At 52.0% G+C, this 17,149-nt stretch overlaps 1 protein-coding gene across 1 annotated transcript; it reads right to left on the reverse strand.

Moving 5' to 3' along the window:
• Positions 1 to 8,379: 8,379 nt before the first annotated feature.
• Positions 8,380 to 16,847, reverse strand: LOC122379790 (mucin-5AC-like). The gene is made up of 7 exons (XM_043362272.1): positions 16,515 to 16,847; positions 15,657 to 15,763; positions 14,445 to 14,636; positions 13,889 to 14,070; positions 13,213 to 13,351; positions 10,433 to 12,959; positions 8,380 to 10,168 (listed from the first exon to the last, which is right to left on the reverse strand). Exons 1-7 carry the CDS (start codon positions 16,717 to 16,719, stop codon positions 9,465 to 9,467), a joined length of 4,056 nt encoding a protein of 1,351 aa, XP_043218207.1. The 5' UTR covers positions 16,720 to 16,847; the 3' UTR covers positions 8,380 to 9,464.
• Positions 16,848 to 17,149: the final 302 nt, after the last annotated feature.

A 17,149-nucleotide genomic window follows, 5' to 3' on the forward strand; every position in this document is an offset into this window, starting at 1 on the left:
ACGAGTGACCACAGGCGACTCATATGTCTATTATATCTGGGTCGGGAGAGACCTGTCGACCTGAAGGCGCGTCACACGGGCGGGGAGCGCCATCGACCCCTGAGGTGCGCCGTGTCCGTATCGAACATGCCCGGCATGTCGGAGATGATCGGAGCGGATCGGTCGCCGCTGTCAGACCAGCCCATGGCTGTATCGGGTCGAACTGGTGCACAGGCACTGATTCTGGGCGGTTTCCTGGACTTCTGCACTTACTCTGCCCCTCACCCCGTGAATAACAGATGTTGATACCGAAGACAAACGACTTGGAAATCGTTTGGCTTGCGGGTTATTGTACGAAGTTCAGTTTCATTTTCTTTCCTTTAACCAATTTATCCTTTTCACCTGAATTTTGTATATGGCCGGATTTTTTGAAGATTGGGCCGTACTAGAAAACTGGACTGTAAATGCTGTGTGAATCTTGCACACTTTATCATGATACAGAGTCTGCGTTATCAGGATTCAGCGAGTCGTTGACAAGGCAATTCGCCACATGTCAAAACCATCCACCATCCCACATGCAGCTGATGCCCAGCATGATAAGTGCCCTGGATGACCGGAAAAGCCAGTACGTGACCGTTTACAAATAGAGTTCGGGCGCGTTTACTTCGGAGGTGGCTCCTCTCAGCGTTCGTGTCCGAGCACCCTACATCTTTTTGCGTTAGCTTTTGACCATTGGACAAAACATTTGTGCACATTCGCCTTATAGATGGCGCTACAAATGGGCGGTTGGTCACAAGAATCACCATTGTGCAAAACTATTCGGCGGGCTTCCTCTACAACTCGACATTGAGCGAATGGTTCAACATTGTGCAAAATAAATCGTCCATGGTCGAAACTATTCGTTAATGCCGAGCTAGCTCGCTCAATGCCGAAGTCTGGCGAAGTGTCAAGCTGTTTTGCAGATCGCTCACTTCGGTGTTCAATCGGTTTTGCTGAATGGCTAAAATGGAACACATCACGCCGGATTAGTTGTGCCCAATGCCGATGGTCGAAATGGCTCCTGAAAGAGGTATGGCGATTGATTGAATTTAAATGAAAAAAGGTGTACTTACCTGATAAGCCAATTTGTGCAGTGTGCACTTAATTAAAGGAAATAGTTCACTTTTAACATGGGGTTTTGAGCTGGAATAGCAGTTTCGTAGCTTGAGCTGAGACTAGCACAAATCAGGAGCTTTTACGGCTCAACGATCACCCTAGACGAAGATATTCCATTTCTCGTTCCGAAGAGAGTGCCTTGTAGAGGAATGCGTGCCTTGCACAGGAATGCAGCCACGTCATCGTCAGCCAATCAGCGTGCTGCTTACAGCCAATGCAGTATGCGTGGGTTTGAGCTACGCAATATGATTGGTCAATGCGTAATAAGCTTCCGCGTCAAACATTATTTTACATAGAATATAGTTCGTCCTATATTAAAATATAGAAAATAATTGATTTTACAAAAAGGTTTTATTTTATTTCATGATTATTTTGAGCATAAAAAATGATAAATCAATAGCAAAATACTGATTTCAGGAAAGTGGACTGTTTCCTTTAAGTACCTATTTATATTTTTACTTTGACGTGAATCGGCGAATTTGATTTTTCCACTATAGCCATTGGTTAGCCATTGGTTATACATGCATCCGAGGGTGGGTAAGAAATGAGAATATTGATTAGTGCATATTCAACGCTCAGATTAATTTCTTTTGGACGCCATTTAATTGCGTCCCAGAAAAGCTATTTCTGGCACCTAAAAGCTGACTCGCCCCAAAATTGGTCCTCAGCACCTATTTGGTGGATACCAGCACCAATCATGGAAAATGACCTTAATTAGCTGTTTCTGGCACCTATTCATCGGTACGCCTTACTCTTTTTTCTGAATCTGGCACCTAAATGCTGAGCGTAGCACCAATCTAGTAGAAAAATGAACTACTGGCTGGTAGAATCATGTTGTTCTGGTATAATGACCCCTGGAGTCTAGCCTAAAGGTTGCCAGTGCAGCTACACTCTAAGACAGCCCCGTAGTGATCTCAGCATTGTATATGACGTTTAAGTAAGCAAATAATATTGATTTGTTTGAAAAACAATGTCATTTAAATATTTAAAAGTATTTATTTTTAATGGTTCAAGGGAAACATTTTTGTGAGTAATTGTCTCGATTTTGACCATTAAAACGGGTATTGTATTTTTTGACGTCATCAAATAGCTCCAAAAAAGAAATGTAATGTTTTCATTCCGTTCAAGGCCGCTGAAGAAACGCGGGATCTTGCGTGGGACATTGTCCGTTGTTTGCCGCGCAGAGTTGTGCCGTGGCGTGGTTGTGCCTTTTTCATCCGTTTCTTACTTATGTCATATGTGTGCATGAAGCTTTGATTTTGTTTTTGGTTATTGTGTGGCCGGTCAGTCAAACGCCCCTATAGAAACCGGATGCTGCGTTTGATCGAGACGGAGTCAGACGATGATTGCAGAAAGCTAATAATATTGAAAAGAGGGCCGGTTGCGTGGCATGTCTGTTCAGAGTTGACATTTTGCTTTACTCCAGTTTATGACCTGAGAGCCTGGCTGGAAGTGACGGATCCAAACTTTTCACGTTAAAATGGCTGAGGGTGCAATAATCTCTAGTCTCTACATAGCGGGCTGGTATAGGAGCGTCTTGCTATGCTGCACCATAGCTGGCTAGTGATTCTCTTTTGGCTAGAAATGGCATTAATCATTATCTCCACTGGCGAAAATGGCACTTGACATCACCGAATGCAACGTTCATGTTGTTAGGAGACATAAAATCAGGAAGATTACGCGAATTAGGTAAGCAAACGTGGAATAAAATAGGTGCTGGATGTTTTGGTTTTGGTGCTGAATCAGCAAACAGCAAATACGGAGTTCAACTAGACGATCTGGCAACTTTAGGCTGTGTGGAAGCAATTAGGTGCCAGATTCAGATATTAGGGTCGAATAAGCATTTTGGGGCTGATCAGCAATTAGGTGCCAGAAACAGCTTTTTAGGGACCAGAAACAAATATTCCCCATTTCTTTTTATCCGGGGTACAGTGCCGGCTTTTTTCATCTATCTAATAAACCTCGCTCCGTATCCAATCGCTACCGCCGCTGTGCCGGTCGTGACTCTGCGTGCCCGACCCACTAATGTGCCCACTGCCCAGCTCTGAAGAGAAAATCCATACGATGGATAGAGCAGCACACACCAGACCGTATTTGGCGGCACATAAAACTGAGCTACGCACCGTCTACAATAAACATGTGTTGCAGAAGGATAAAAATAAAAATGCCAGCAGCGCCTCAAAGAAATGGATCAATGCTCTGATGCTCGATTTGCTTTAACATCCTGCAAGAAAATACCTACATATTCGCATTGATATGACAGACAGTTAATGCATTTTAGTTCTAGTTGGCCTGCCATGTTGTTAGGATCTTCCTTGGATGTTGCGACCTACCTTTGTTGGATGTTACGCATTATGTATATGCACGTTAACTTGAGTCTTTGCATCCGGGAGTAGGACCGATAACAGTTATAGCGCGTGTCGTCCAATTTCAATGAATCTTTATGCTGGCTGTTTTCCTTCGCTGGTTTTCCAAAGGTCCTAAAAATACAGTTTCCTCATGTTATCTACGGATCGTGGTCTTATTCTCATTGCTCTCCGCTACCTATGTAAAGCTAGAATATAGGTTCATAACATTATCCGATTGTTTCACTCGATTAAAGTTGCATCCTAAAGGCAAGGTGACATGGACCCGAAGTGTCGCCTTATTTGCTTGTCTGAAACTGCCTCGGGAAAGCAGTACTGTTCGGTGCGCCACCGCCAGCCTCGCCGATCATTGCCCGGTGCTCGATATAGCAGTGGTTCTATAGTTCACCAGATCAGCATCTAAAGACCTGAATATCTGGTTCGGTCTCATGTTTAGTGCGCAGTGCGCTCACAGTATTTCAGAATCGTGTGAAGTTTTAGTATTAAATGTAACGCATTGTGTGTTCTTTATGTTGAATAGTTTCTTTCTGTGAAAAGTTACGGTCTTGTGTGTCATCAGTGGCTCTAACGGAGATATAGTTTTGTCAAGAGTGAAGATGTGTCGTGAAAACCTAATTTTACTGTATTTGATCTATCGGTCAACGAGTGATGAAGTTGCTTAGGTATGCTATGTAATGGTTTCATCAGACAGCTAGCCTCTGAGAGCACATCCAATGGGTGTATGTGAGGTAGCTCTACGCGACAGCGGACGCGCCTCTTTGGGTCGCACGCTTTGCTTCCTGAACCTGCTGATTGCCGTGCTGGCCGAGACCGTGTTGGTGTTTCTGCTCATGTCGACTCCGCGCTGGTGCCGCGACCAGGACCTGTACGGCTCACAGGCAGTCGACTCGTGGTACCGACTGCTGCTGGCCACATCGCTGACCGCCGGTCTGCTGCACCTGGTGGGCGCCAAGGTGTGTCACGACTGCGGCTACTGGTGGAGCCGGGCCCGCTTCCAGTCGTCGCTACTGCGCTGGGTGCTGGCCGTGCTGGTGTCCACCGGTCTGACCGCCGCCGCGGCCGGCGTGACCTTCACGGCGCCGGCCCGGCTCGCCGCCGGACTGGAAGGCCGCCTGGCCGCGGCCATGGAGGGCTATCGCGACAACCCGAGCCAGAAGGCCTTCTTTGACCGGCTGCAGCAGCGCGGCCGCTGCTGCGGCGTCTGGGGACACCAGGACTGGACGACCACGTCCTGGCTGAGACGGGAGGACATTCCGGGTCGAGGTCCATCCTACGAGCTAAACGCCGCCTACGACAACATGCTGCAGGAGGACGGCAGCCTGCTGGTGAAGTGGGCGCCCTGGAGCTGCTGTGACCCCGAGTACGGCGACCTCTGCAACTCGGTGTACGAGCTGCTCCCCCACCCAGCCTCCAACTGCGCCAGTCTGAGACAGAAGAACAGTATGCTGCAGGCCGACTTGCCATCAGACGAGCAGTTGGAAGCGATTCGACCATACATCCCTCCTTCTCCTCCAACAACCACAGCGCCTGGCAAACAGGTAGGAGCTCCGTCAGAAGAGTCGCATGGTGGTGGTAAACAATCTAAAGGTAAAGGAAAACGAAAACCAGCAGGTAAGTCGAAGAAAACTTCAAAACCGAAGCCTGCTTCAAAACACAAAAAAGCGCCTGGTCCCAAAAAGAAGAAGCCGGGAGCGACGCGTAAACGTAAGAAGAAACCAAAACCTACTAAGAAAAAGAAGCCAAAAGCCAAGTCCAAATCAAACAAAGCTAGGACTTCCAGGAAGAAGGTGACAAGGCGACCGCACGTGAAAACCACTCGAAAGACCCAACCCACCAAACCACCCTGGAAACCACCTCCCGACTTCCCTCCTCAGCTCTTTGGTTTTGGCCCACCAAAGCCAAAACCAACGAGGAGACCAGGACAGGCGACCACAGAGTTTCGCTTGAAAAGACCTACTTTCATGTCTGGAGGAATGGGCTTTGGACCGCCTCCCTTTGCTAAGAGCTGGGGACCGCCTTCTGCGGGAAGTGGAGCCAAAGCTCCCCCGCCGTTTAACGGCTTTGGTCCCCCGCCCCGAAACAATGGACGCAGATGGAAAAGACATCCAGTTCTAACAGATACAGAGGTAAAAATTGTAACGCCGAGCATGGATATGCAAGTTAATGGACACTTACCTACAAATTTGAATAGAAACCCAGCTGTTGTCCTGAGAACCGAGGTCACCAGAAACGATCCTACAACTGAGTCAGTTTTTAGAGCAAATCACTTTAACCAAGACCGAAATAGGACCGCACAATACTTGGATGCGAAAAAAGAAGCAAACAAAAGCGTCGAAGCGAGAAGAATGAGGAAAAACTTACCTATTTGGAGCAGCAGTGGAAAGACATCGCAACTTATTTCTGGAATTAACCCATCAGCTACCGAGTATCATGTGCCAAAGGAACGGTTTTCTCAGGACTTTGCCAATGAGCTCAGTTCTGTTCAGAGTAGCTATCCCGGAACTCTCACCACTAAGTCAATAATTGGTATTAATGGAACAGAAAGAACGGAAGTTGACAAAAATGAGCCTCATTATATTTCAAAACACGAACAAGATGTCTATGGGTATAAACAGGCCAACTTGTCCAGAAAATCACTTGAAAAGAAGAATGGAGAGGCGGTAAACCGAGAGAAGAAGCATGGCAAGCATAAACAAGGGTACCGTCATGGCGGCGGTTTTGGTTCAGATGAATATATCGCTAGCTTGCAAGCAAAGGCTACAGAGATGATCAAGCTTGGTGCAGGTCCAGCTGACAGCAGACGCAGACCACATGAGCACTTGGCGGATGATAAGGACTTGCTGTCTATTCAGTACCGCTTGCTCCTTGAAATCGCCGACATTCTGAACTTTCACGACTTGAAGTCGAAGGCTGACGTGAAGGTTGAAGGAAGACAAGATAGTTTGAACCGACAAATAAGGGTAAATTTAACAACTAAGACTGCAACTGTTGCCACGCTGCAACCGGTTTCTAGTCCCTTTGAACTTCACATGAAAGAAGAGGAAAAACATACAGACATACCGTTCGCACAAAATCAAGACGCAGATGGCCGAGCAAAGTTTAGAAGCTACCAATTTCAAACTGTTCAACATGCATCTAGCATCGAATCAAACGACGCTTCCGGGACCACAAGAAGTTCTTTCGCACAAACACTGGATTCCCGAAGAGTTATGCCGAAGGTCAAGCTATCAAACATGACTATTGCAACAGGATTGGATACTGCTGTCACCCCTTTAAATGGTGAATTGCTGCCGACACCAGAGCCCATCATATTCCTTTCCACAGACATCACCACTGTCGCCCCTGAGGCCAGTCTCCGTTCGAGCGGTATATTCAAGTCGTCGCGCCAGCGCCGGCGGGCGTACTGGATCGTCGACAAGAAGCCGGACCCTCGCGCCCCTGTGCCTCCAGACCCGCGCTACAGCCTGCCGGATGGACCCAACAAGGACTTCCTCTTCACTGCGATACACGAATTTATGACCGAGTACCGCAACAAGTATCATGACTGTGACGCCCTCCTGGAAAAGGGAAAGAAGATTCTCGCGAAGATCGAGGAAGTCCCTGGTCTGCCAGAGGCTATGCAGGCCCGGGTGCGAGACAGCAGTGGCTACTGGACTCTCTACTATGTGGTCAACGGCATTACAACCACACTGGATCCGACGCCTTACGCCAAAGATATTATGAGGCTCATCGATCGATGGAGGGGTCAGGATTTCGAGAACACGTCTCCAAAAGAGGTTGCCGAGCGCGTGATCCGCTACTTCAAGCCGTGCATAGAGACCATTCGGCCTCCGCTGCGACCATCGCGGGACTGTCCGCCACCGTGGGAACCCGAGCCAGGCTGGTACCTGGCCAACTTTGACGATGATGAGTACACGACGGAAATACTCCGACCGACCTACAACGAAATGGAGGTGCTTCTCAACATGGAACGAACCGGAACCAAAGCTGTTGTCTTCACCGATTTTAAGAAGCAGCGTTTGAAGCGTGAGATTGCCAAAGTCAAAGAGGAGTTTGAGATAATGAGGGAATATGGCGTAGACGACCCGTGGAAAATGCGCTATGATATACTCTACTGTCGCCTGAAGCAGGATCCATCCGACGCGTTCTTCGAGTCGGGCTGTCTGGCGGCGGCCGGTGCGCGGACGGCGGCTGTGTTCGGTCCGCTGCCGTTCCTGCTGCTGGCCGTGGCCACGCTCCAGCTGCTGGTGGCAGTACTGGCCCGCTACCTGCAGTCGGCCAACGAGTCGGCGGCTCGTCACGGCGACCTGCGGCTGACCGCCTATGGCTGTCTGCTCGGCCAGGCCACCGTGCTGCCCCCTGAGGCCACCGACGACAGTGTGGCCGCCATCTACACTGAGGAGGACGAGCTGGCTGAGGGAGGCATCAAGCTCACCAGGCCGGAGGAGAGGATAAAGGCCCAGCGGCCAGCGCCGGCCGCGTCCCGGCGCGACAGACGCGATAGAAGGAAACCCAAGAGAAGGAAGAAGAAGAAGAGGCGAAAGGCTAAGCGGAAGGGAAAAAAGAAGCGTAAGAGGAGAAAACGACGATAAAATGTATGTTTCATGTATCTGTGTGCGTTCCTCGTTGCAAGATAATATATTGTAGCTTGTTCCTCACTCCCTTATTTCCTTTCTAACTGAAGCTAGTCAAGAGAAAGGGCCGCCTTTTTAGCAGTGCTTCAATTAATCTCATATTTTATGTATCTCGACAATGTCGGGAATGCGATCAAATAGCAGCCTTTGCGACTTGACAACACTTGCACCCCACTGTTTTGAATAGTGAGGTAACGGTAATGCTTTATTTTGTGCAACGAGCTCTTTTCCATAAACACAGTGATAAGGTGAAACATAAAATATGTACTTCGAAGATTCAAACGACATTGACTGACGGTAGGGAGCGGTACAAACAACAGATTAATGTTCAGAATGCGACATTATGGCTTGTTCTTTGCGCAACGGAGCACGCTTGGCAGTCCGCAGTATTGTTAGCACTGAGTATATTGTGTCAGTCCTACGCTGATGCACCAGGTGCAATCTTAGCCCAAAAGTCGTGCTTTTTGGGATCTGCCAGCACTGTATAATGCTGGTCTGGCATAGGTAACAGAACAGATCTGATGCGCAGTAGTTGCCAACTAAACAGTAATGACGGATCAATTCTGAAAGGCGAGTCGGGCATAAGAATGATCCCCGTCATGGCGTCCCGTAATAGGAGGCGTCTTTCGCTCAGGAATGCGTCATCTCGAAATCGAATGAAGTGTTTGAAAGTGTGCCAGATTCTGAGGCACGACTGTCGCTAAGATTGCACCTAGTAAAGATGGTCAGTTCACACGCGGCCATCGGTCTTGTTGTCAAACCACACCACACGATCCGAGTATCACAGCGTGCTCGTAGTTTGTTGTCACTTGGTGGCACAGAATAAGTGAAAATGGCTATCCTCCGATGGTGTATCTTCTACATCTGCTGATCTTAAACATGAGAAAAGGAAGAGAGACGATGTTCTAGTTATGTCTACCTTAGTCGAAATAGCGTTGCTTTGGAATTGAGGTATTCGTAAAGGAATACACAGATAAACGAGCTGTGTCTATGTCGTTATGAATCACCCACGAGAGACGGGAGACGAGGCTGATTAAAATCTTTGCACGCTCACTCACACAAATACAGAGACCTTCACTCAAACGCGAGCATCGATGGAATAAGACCTGACGGTGAGCGTTCCACAGGATCGATTTAGTACATGTATACACACACACACACATACACACATGACATGCAGAGGCGCGAGGATCACAGAGAGATGGCTCCACACCGCCGACGGTGGCGCCGCCGCGGGGGTAGCGGGAGTGATGGGTGTGAGCTGGGCGCGCTCTTAGCGCCCCCACGTGCCGGCCGTCGGCGCCGGCCCGATGGTCCACAGCGTCTCCAGCTAGATGGTCCACACCTGCACCTTCTCGGCCACCACGCACCAGTTGGCGTGGTCGTAGTAGGAGGAGATGATGTGCAGGTTGTCCACGTACTTCTCGATGAGTCGGTCGAGCTCCTTCTCCCTGAAGACGTGGTAGTAGCGATGGTGACCGAGCTCACCACCGCGGTCTGACGGCAGAGAGTCCTCCGACGAGCCCTGGCGACTCACTGGAACCTCTTCGCCTTCGGGATTCTCTCCCGCAGCTGCTGCTGCCGCCGCAGCAGCCTCCGCCCGGTCGAAGATTTGCTTCGCGGTGATGGGAGGCGAGGCGGCAGCAGTGCCTGACTCGCACTGCGTCTGAGCCAGTTTCAGGGCCGACTCGAGCGGCCCGGCCGACCTGTAGCCGTCTGACGTCGAGAGACTGGACGTTGAACTGACGCTGGAGGCAAGCGAGGTAGCGGCGCCGTCGGACTCGGTGGCACGGCGACGGGCTGAGGCGCCGACACGCGCCGCCTCCGGCTCGGCCTCCTCCAGCACCTGTTCGAGCGGCGGCGCGTCCAGACGAGCTAGAGTTACCTTTCGACGACCCCTCGGACTGCTCAGGCGGACTGGTGGCTCTGGCGAGCTGCTCAGGCTGTCGTCAGTTTCGCACGGCGCCGACAGGTGGCTCCCAGGTATGGACGTTCCTCCGGTTTCAGAGAGACCACCTGATGTAGATGGTTCCGCTGAGGAGAGAAGAAATCACGAGTCAGACGGCCGTCCAAAGTAGTCTCAAGTGACTATCTTTTCAAGGATTTTACTGATACCGTTCAGTCTTGAGTCTACACTCTACACGATACTGTAAAGCTACTCCTGCTTAGTTTCTAACTTAATTGAAGACTTAATTAGTTCGAGGAAATATAATTGCAGGTGTGCATATAGTTACCGTTTGTGTGTAACTGTGTATGCATCTGTCCAAGTTCCACGAGAAAGGCTATCTCCCGACTGACCTGATGATCTGTGCACGGTGCGTTCCCGCTCCTGCTGTTCGATCTGGCGGTCCAGCTCCTGGATCTCCTGCGCCGACGGCCAGTCGGAGGCCAGGCTGATAACGCTACACGCGCTGCTCGGACTGCTGGCGCTGCTGCTGCTGGTGCTGCTCGCGCACGAGCTCTCCGAGTCCAGATCGTCCGTCTCCGGGTTAAACACCTCGAATGTCAGGTAGTGAGGCGCGACCCGCCGAACGCCCTGCACGTTACGGAAGCCCTGCACGCCAGCGCGCCGGATGATCTCGATGTTTTCACCCATGATGAGGGAGGAGACCTGGCTGCTGACTCCAGACGGCCTCAGCCCGCCGGTGGTGGTGCCACTGGTGCCGCTGGTGCTCCCAGTGGTGCCACCACTGCTACCACTGCTACCACTGCTATAGGGTGTGCTGGCCCCTCCACCGCTGCTACCACCAACGGCACCACTGCCACTGTCGCTGCTGCTGGTCTCCGAGAGGAACTTGAAGCTGGAAGAATCCGCACGTGGCTGCATGGGTGATGGTGAGGGCGGTTGCACAGAGCCAGCCATGAGCGCAGAGACACGATCCCGTACCGCTGGACCGGAGGGCGGTCGTTGGAGGGCGCCTGCGCCACTACTCATTACCACGTCTGGTAGGGAACGCGGCGCCACAGGGGGTTCGCCAGACATCGCAGGATGCTTGCTGGTGCTGCTGCTGGCATGAGATGGAGGTGCGTTGTGCGTTGAAGGCTCTGGTGGTGTTGGCGCTGCAGAAGATGTAAGGACGGTTCCCCCACTTATCCGATCTGATGAAGGCAAAGAGGTGGCTCGAGAAGGAGGCGCTTTTGTGAAGGTTTTGGTGGCGTCTGACGAAGAAGGTGCGGTGACTGAGCTCGCAGAGCCCGCTGAGCCCGCTGCTCCTGCTGGAGGTTCCATCAGATGAAAGCGACCGTGAAGGTTGCTTTGTAGTATCTGAGCACCCAGATTTGGGGGACCTTTAAAACCACCTCCCCGACCGGGAACAGCCGTCAGTCGGGTGGGCGATACGGGCTGAACGGAAGTTAGTGGCGACTTGGGCGACAGCTTTCCATTGGAACCGTCTGACGACTCGCTGGAAGCAGATCTACTCCGCTCTTTCGCCTCTGTCTCTGTTGCCTCCACCTTGGGAACAAAGATGACTGAGACGCAGCTATCCTCGGAGTCTAGACTCGTGTCACTCTGGAAGCTATTCTCCTTGGAGCTATCCGAGCTCTCCTCCCGGGACGTCTTTCGCTCGCGGGGACAGTACCGATACAGACCGCGTCGGTCCGGCCGGTTACACCCTGGACCTGACATCAGGCACCCCTTGGTGACCGGCTCCGGCTGCGCCCTCTCCGGCAAGCTGCAGCTGCGAGGGCCTGGACATCGCGCACCAACTGACGGTTGTGGGGCAGCAGCGGGCGCCGGCGATGGTCGCTCAGGTACCGCCTCGGCTGCGCTGCTCTGTTCCGGCTCGGCTGCGTCGGTACGCATGGCGGAGCTGTCCGTCAACTGGCGCACCATTCTCACAAGACCGTTCTTCAGTGAACAGGGCTGTGGTTCGCTCTCTGTGAGCTTCTCCAAGCTCTCACCTAGCTTACCAAGGCTATCTCGCAGAGCCTTGAGCCGGCTGTAGTTGGCGAAAATGCCTGCCTTCGGAGCCTCTTGAGCGCTCGCCTGCTTACCATAGATGACGTTCTCATTGAGGCTCTGTTGTTTGATGATCTTGGAGCGAATCTGCTGTCTCTCGCCGGCCCAGTCACGTCGCATCAGGTTCTCGTTTAGAGAGGTCTGCTTCAGGATGCCGCGCACAGGTCTGGCTGTTGGCGGCAGCTCTTCACTGCACACGCGAGGCACGGCTGGCTCGTCACCGAGGCGCCGCTGCCGTACCAGAGAAGGCTTGGATGTGGCCTGTGTGGTTTCTGCTCCGGGCTCTGCCGTTTCCTCGCCAGCCTCAGCCCCTTCCACACCGTCACGAACGTCATTCTCGGGCACCGTGGTGAGCGAGGCCTTCATCGGCTCACATGCGCGAACCCGTGAATCCAGCACACTGTCACTTTTCGATTTCTTACCAATAACATCGACGGTGAGTTTTTCACGAGGCAGTGTAAGCGACTGTGTGGAAAACGTTACCGTCTTTCCACCACCCTTCTTCACGGTGACTTGTTCTCCGGGATCTTCAAACATGAAACTACGCGGCCGGTCCCCCTCACTGTCAGCCTTACGTCCTAGAATGGAAGCCGAGAGAAGGCTCCACATGTCCCCGACACTGCGCGACTTGAACGCGGTGAGCTGCGGTCCTCCACCGGTGCTGGACGACTGCTCGCACCCGAACGTGTTGCGACGTCGAGGTGCCTCCTCCAGACCGGAGACGTCGTCGTCCAGCCGGATCTCGATCAGCTGGCCGTCAGTGGCGCCGTCACCCGCCTTGGTCGGCTTGGTCTCCGAGTAGCTGGGCCAAGGCGAGAAGATCCATGGCCGCGAGCCGTCCACCTCGCCGCGCCGGGCCAATTTCTGTGGAACATCACCACCAACATCAATGCTTATGAGATGGTGTTGATAGATCTTAAGCAGATATAGCTTTTGCAGAAATGTATCAGGAATGATGATGGGAGCTCTGATGCTCTTGGAGGCGGAAGGCTTATCAAAATAGCTTACTAAACATGTGCAGAACTAAGGGAACACAGTTTTCGTTTAAGTGGCAACACGTCTTGCGGAAAGTTCTGGCATTGGGACGGTGTAGCCAGGTGGTCGTCGCGTCACTCACCTGGAGCGCTCGGCGCACGAAGCTGTAGCACGACTCGCTCGGGGACGACAGTCCGGACGAGCTCTGGGACGAACTAAGCATGGTCGGGTCGATGGAGGGGATCCGGTGGGAGCGGCGACCCGCACGACGCACGTGCAGCCTGCGACAGACGAGGTCAGTTGGCGTCAGGTTGGGTTATCTGGCTAAGGTCGTTTTCATTCTGGCTTGTTTGAACGCTAACGGAAAACTCAAATGGGTGGATATTTACCCCTCGTCCGTGCGCAATTTGAAACAGCTTCTAGGACCTAGGTATTCCTCGCATATTGTCAACTCCTCCACACTTTTCCTACGAGCTTAAATTCGAGTGCGAAAGTTAAAATTATTTCGTTGGTTTTCTAAGTTTAGTATTGCAGTCCACCAAGTGTCGTATAAAGTGTTTAACGAGTTAACCATCATCGAACGATCGACCGCCATCCGAGAGACACCGACACCATCTTGTGCCTCCGACGGATTTGAGAAGAGAATTCTGCTCCGTCTCCATAAGAATGTCTTCACTTCAGTACGATACCATGGCATCGAGGCAGCTCGGACCCTCGGGACAACAACATTGGATGGGGATCGGCCGGTTTTCAGATTGACAAACCGTTGCACATGCCCTCGTTGCCTTTGCATCTCCTTCTGGCGCTGTTCCACTAACCTGGACCTCGGTGACCTGGACGAGTCGCTGTCGCTCGTGTGCGTGAACGCGCTGTAGTTGAGCGGCTCGTCGTCCGAGGTGGTCGAGATCACCTCCGGCTCGGCCAGTGAGGTGCGCTCCTCGCTGGCACTGGCTCCCACCGGCTCGGCGCTCCACGGCACCAGCACGTCCTGGCTCTCGAACTGGAAACAGGAAACGCCACTCAGTGGGGGAAGTCCTGGAAGGTCATCTGCTCAGAGTCCTATTTCCAGCGGACCATCGGCTCCTATACTATCAATCCCCATTGACATAATGAAATAATTCTATGATTTTTAAAATGCTAACGTAATAGAAAAGCCCGGACTTGAAACGTCCAGTTATTTGCCATTTGCGCCAACCTAAACCCAAAGCTTTGATGTGTTTCGTAGGCCTGCAAGAACTGCTTTATTTTACCCCCAGGAGCTCCTCCGTTACTCTGACGTTCACATCCCTGCATTCCTCTCGGAGGGCACTAAAGAGGCCTGTGAATGTCTTATGGATAAGACGTACACGATGCGTTTCCACCTGCCACGATTACCTTCCTGGCTCGCTGCTCCATGGCCCAGACTGTGACGATGAGCCGGCCGCCGATACGCAGCACCCTGGCCAGCTCCCGCAGGGCGCGCACCCGCCTCTCGGTGGTGGCCAGGTGGTGGATGACGGCCACAGAGACGGCTGCGTCCACCGACTCGTCGCGGAATGGTAAACTGAGCGCGTCACACACCACCACCTGGGGGTTCAGTGTTACAGCGTCACATAACACCAGTGGGTAGGCGTCATACACCATCACCCGGGGGAAGGTGCGTCACACGGCGTCACACACCACCACCTGGGAAAGCATCACATCCTCAGTGTCACACACTGATGTACCGTCACATAACGTAACACAGTGTCACATACCGTAACGATACGTCGCAAAGCCTTGCGTGCAAAATGACCGTCGCTCATCGTCACGTTGTAACGCTAGTGAACTGTGTGTAATAGTCAGTGGGGAGTGCGTTGTGGTTGGTGGGAGCGGTAAGTGGTTGGTAGGACGTAAGAGACAGTTGGTAGAGGATGTGTTACGGTCGTCTGGGATTGTGTGCTGTGTTAGTACATGCTGCGGTCGTTTGGATTTGCAACCGTCATCAGGGAGTGTGTAGCAGTCAGCGTCGGTGAAGAGTTATCAGAGGTTTGTAAGTAGTATAGCGGCCAGTGGAAGTGTGTAGCAGTCAGCATCGGTGAAGATTTGAAGAATTAGCAGTGATCGGTGAGGAGTATAGCGGTCGACAGAGAGCGCATAACCGTTGTTATGGAGTGTGTAGCAGTCGGTGTCGGCGAAGAGTTATCAGTGGTTTGTAAGCAGTGTAGCGGTCGGTAGGGAATGCCTAGCAGTCGGTGTCGGTGAACAGTTATCAGCGCTCGGTGAGGAGCAGAAGCAGACCGCGTCGGGAGCACGCTACACCCCGCTGGATCAATGCTCAACTCAGTCACGCACCAGTGCGGCCCACCCGACCGCTACGAAGCACCGCACGGGTTCTGTTTTCACTGCTTAGCATCCATACAAGAGTAGCGACAAAACAGAGCTCAGCAATCAGCATGCAGCATAGAAATGACCTTATAATGGGGGAACTGCGTTGAGTATTTTACCCAAGAGTCTGTCCTTGCAAAGGTCGACTATTTGGTTTTCCCAATTGGCAGCCGAAGTATGGCCCTGTCTACCAGTGGGTATGTAGATAAAATTGCGGCGTCTCTGTAGCTGTCATCTCACCTGCTGTCGGGTCTGCCGGGCGGCGGTCACCAGAAGACCCTTGCACCGGTCTCCGCCCACAAAGTAGGCGTCCGCATTCAGACTCAGGTACTTGCCATCGCCACAGCCTGCAATGCAAGTCAAAACCAGATTGACAGCCGATCGCTGATCTATTCAGTAGACGCTTTCAATGAGGGTGCCTATGTATATTTACCGTGGCCGCTGATTGATTTATCACATACTAAGGTCCAGTAAGATTACTTACTGGGATTTATCCCATTTGTGGAAGGATCTAGATCGATGGCCGCGGCAACGGACGTGCCTCCGTGGCCAAATTGGAATATTGAGCGTCATGGGCACAGACTATTGGGTTCGACCGACCTCGTGATGACTCTAGGGGCCATCTGGGTCAACGTTTTCAATTTTTCCCCCCTAATTAATATAATCCAACCAGGGCGTGCAATAATTTATACGGGACAATAACAACGACGGGGCAATGACGAAAATCAGGCAATAAGCAGAAGGCAAAACGAGGGAGTTGGGTCAGCGATGCAATGTTGCAGGACACATTTTGAGAAAGAAAGAGCGCGCGAGTGAGAGAGAGAGAGAGAGAGAGAGAGAGAGAGAGAGAGAGAGAGAGAGAGAGAGAGAGAGAGAGAGAGACAGACAGACAGAGACAGAGACAGAGACAGAGACAGAGAGAGAGACAGAGACAGAAACAGAGAGAGACAGAGACAGAGACAGAGACAGAGACAGAGACAGAGACAGAGACAGAGGGAAGGGGAAGAAAGGCAGACAGTCAGACATACCTACTGGCAGACAGACAGGCAGGCAGACTGACAGACAGACAGACAAACAGTGGCAGACAGAGTGACTTACCGACGTCACAGACCAGTGATCCGGGCTCCAGGTCGGCGAGGAACTGTCGGACCCGTGGCCAGGGCCGATGCCGCAGGTCGGTCAGCTGCTGAGCCATCTGACAGTACACGTCGTGCACATAGGTGCGCTCCAGCGCTACCGAGCGCGCCTCCCGCTCTCCGCCCTCCTCTGCGGGCATGGCGCCGCCGGCGGCCGCGCTGATCATGGTTTCGCGCTGTTCGTTCAGTGTCCGGACGCAGGACCATTGGCGAGGACACGGGCGGACATGCTGCGACTCTGTGTCCGTTGTCCGGTTACTGGAGTCAGCTCTTCGATGGCAGCTGGCCGGCTTATCTAGATAGATGACCCTAAGAGGAGAAACGCCGATGTGAAATTGCGACCATGATTGGAACAGCGTTAATTAAAAATCAATAACAAAGATCGGATGCTGGGGTCATTGACCTGACTCATCATCCTGTGGAAAATATGGAAATATTGGTTACAAAAATGAGTGCAATCCGACGGAATATAGTTTTTAGGAGGTCGGTTGCCCCGAGGAAATCGTCAAAAATCCAGGCTGGATTAAAAAGGTTTAAGGACTTCATAGAAACTCATGGCATTTTCGAAGTGCTATGACATTTTGAGAGCGAGAAATT

Source organism: Amphibalanus amphitrite, unplaced genomic scaffold (genome assembly GCF_019059575.1).
Source record: "Amphibalanus amphitrite isolate SeventyFive unplaced genomic scaffold, NRLGWU_Aamphi_draft 000084F_arrow, whole genome shotgun sequence".
NCBI classification, from domain to species: Eukaryota; Metazoa; Arthropoda; class Thecostraca; order Balanomorpha; family Balanidae; genus Amphibalanus; species Amphibalanus amphitrite.

Coding starts and splice junctions, on each gene's coding strand:
- LOC122379790 (XM_043362272.1), bottom strand. CDS start 16,719: ATGATCAGCGCGGCCGCCGGCGGCGCCATGCCCGCAGAGGAGGGCGGA. Junction 14,637..15,656: donor CCCGGCAGACCCGACAGCAG/GTGAGATGACAG, acceptor CTGAACCCCCAG/GTGGTGGTGTGTGACGCGCT. Junction 14,071..14,444: donor TGGAGCAGCGAGCCAGGAAG/GTAATCGTGGCA, acceptor TCCTGTTTCCAG/TTCGAGAGCCAGGACGTGCT.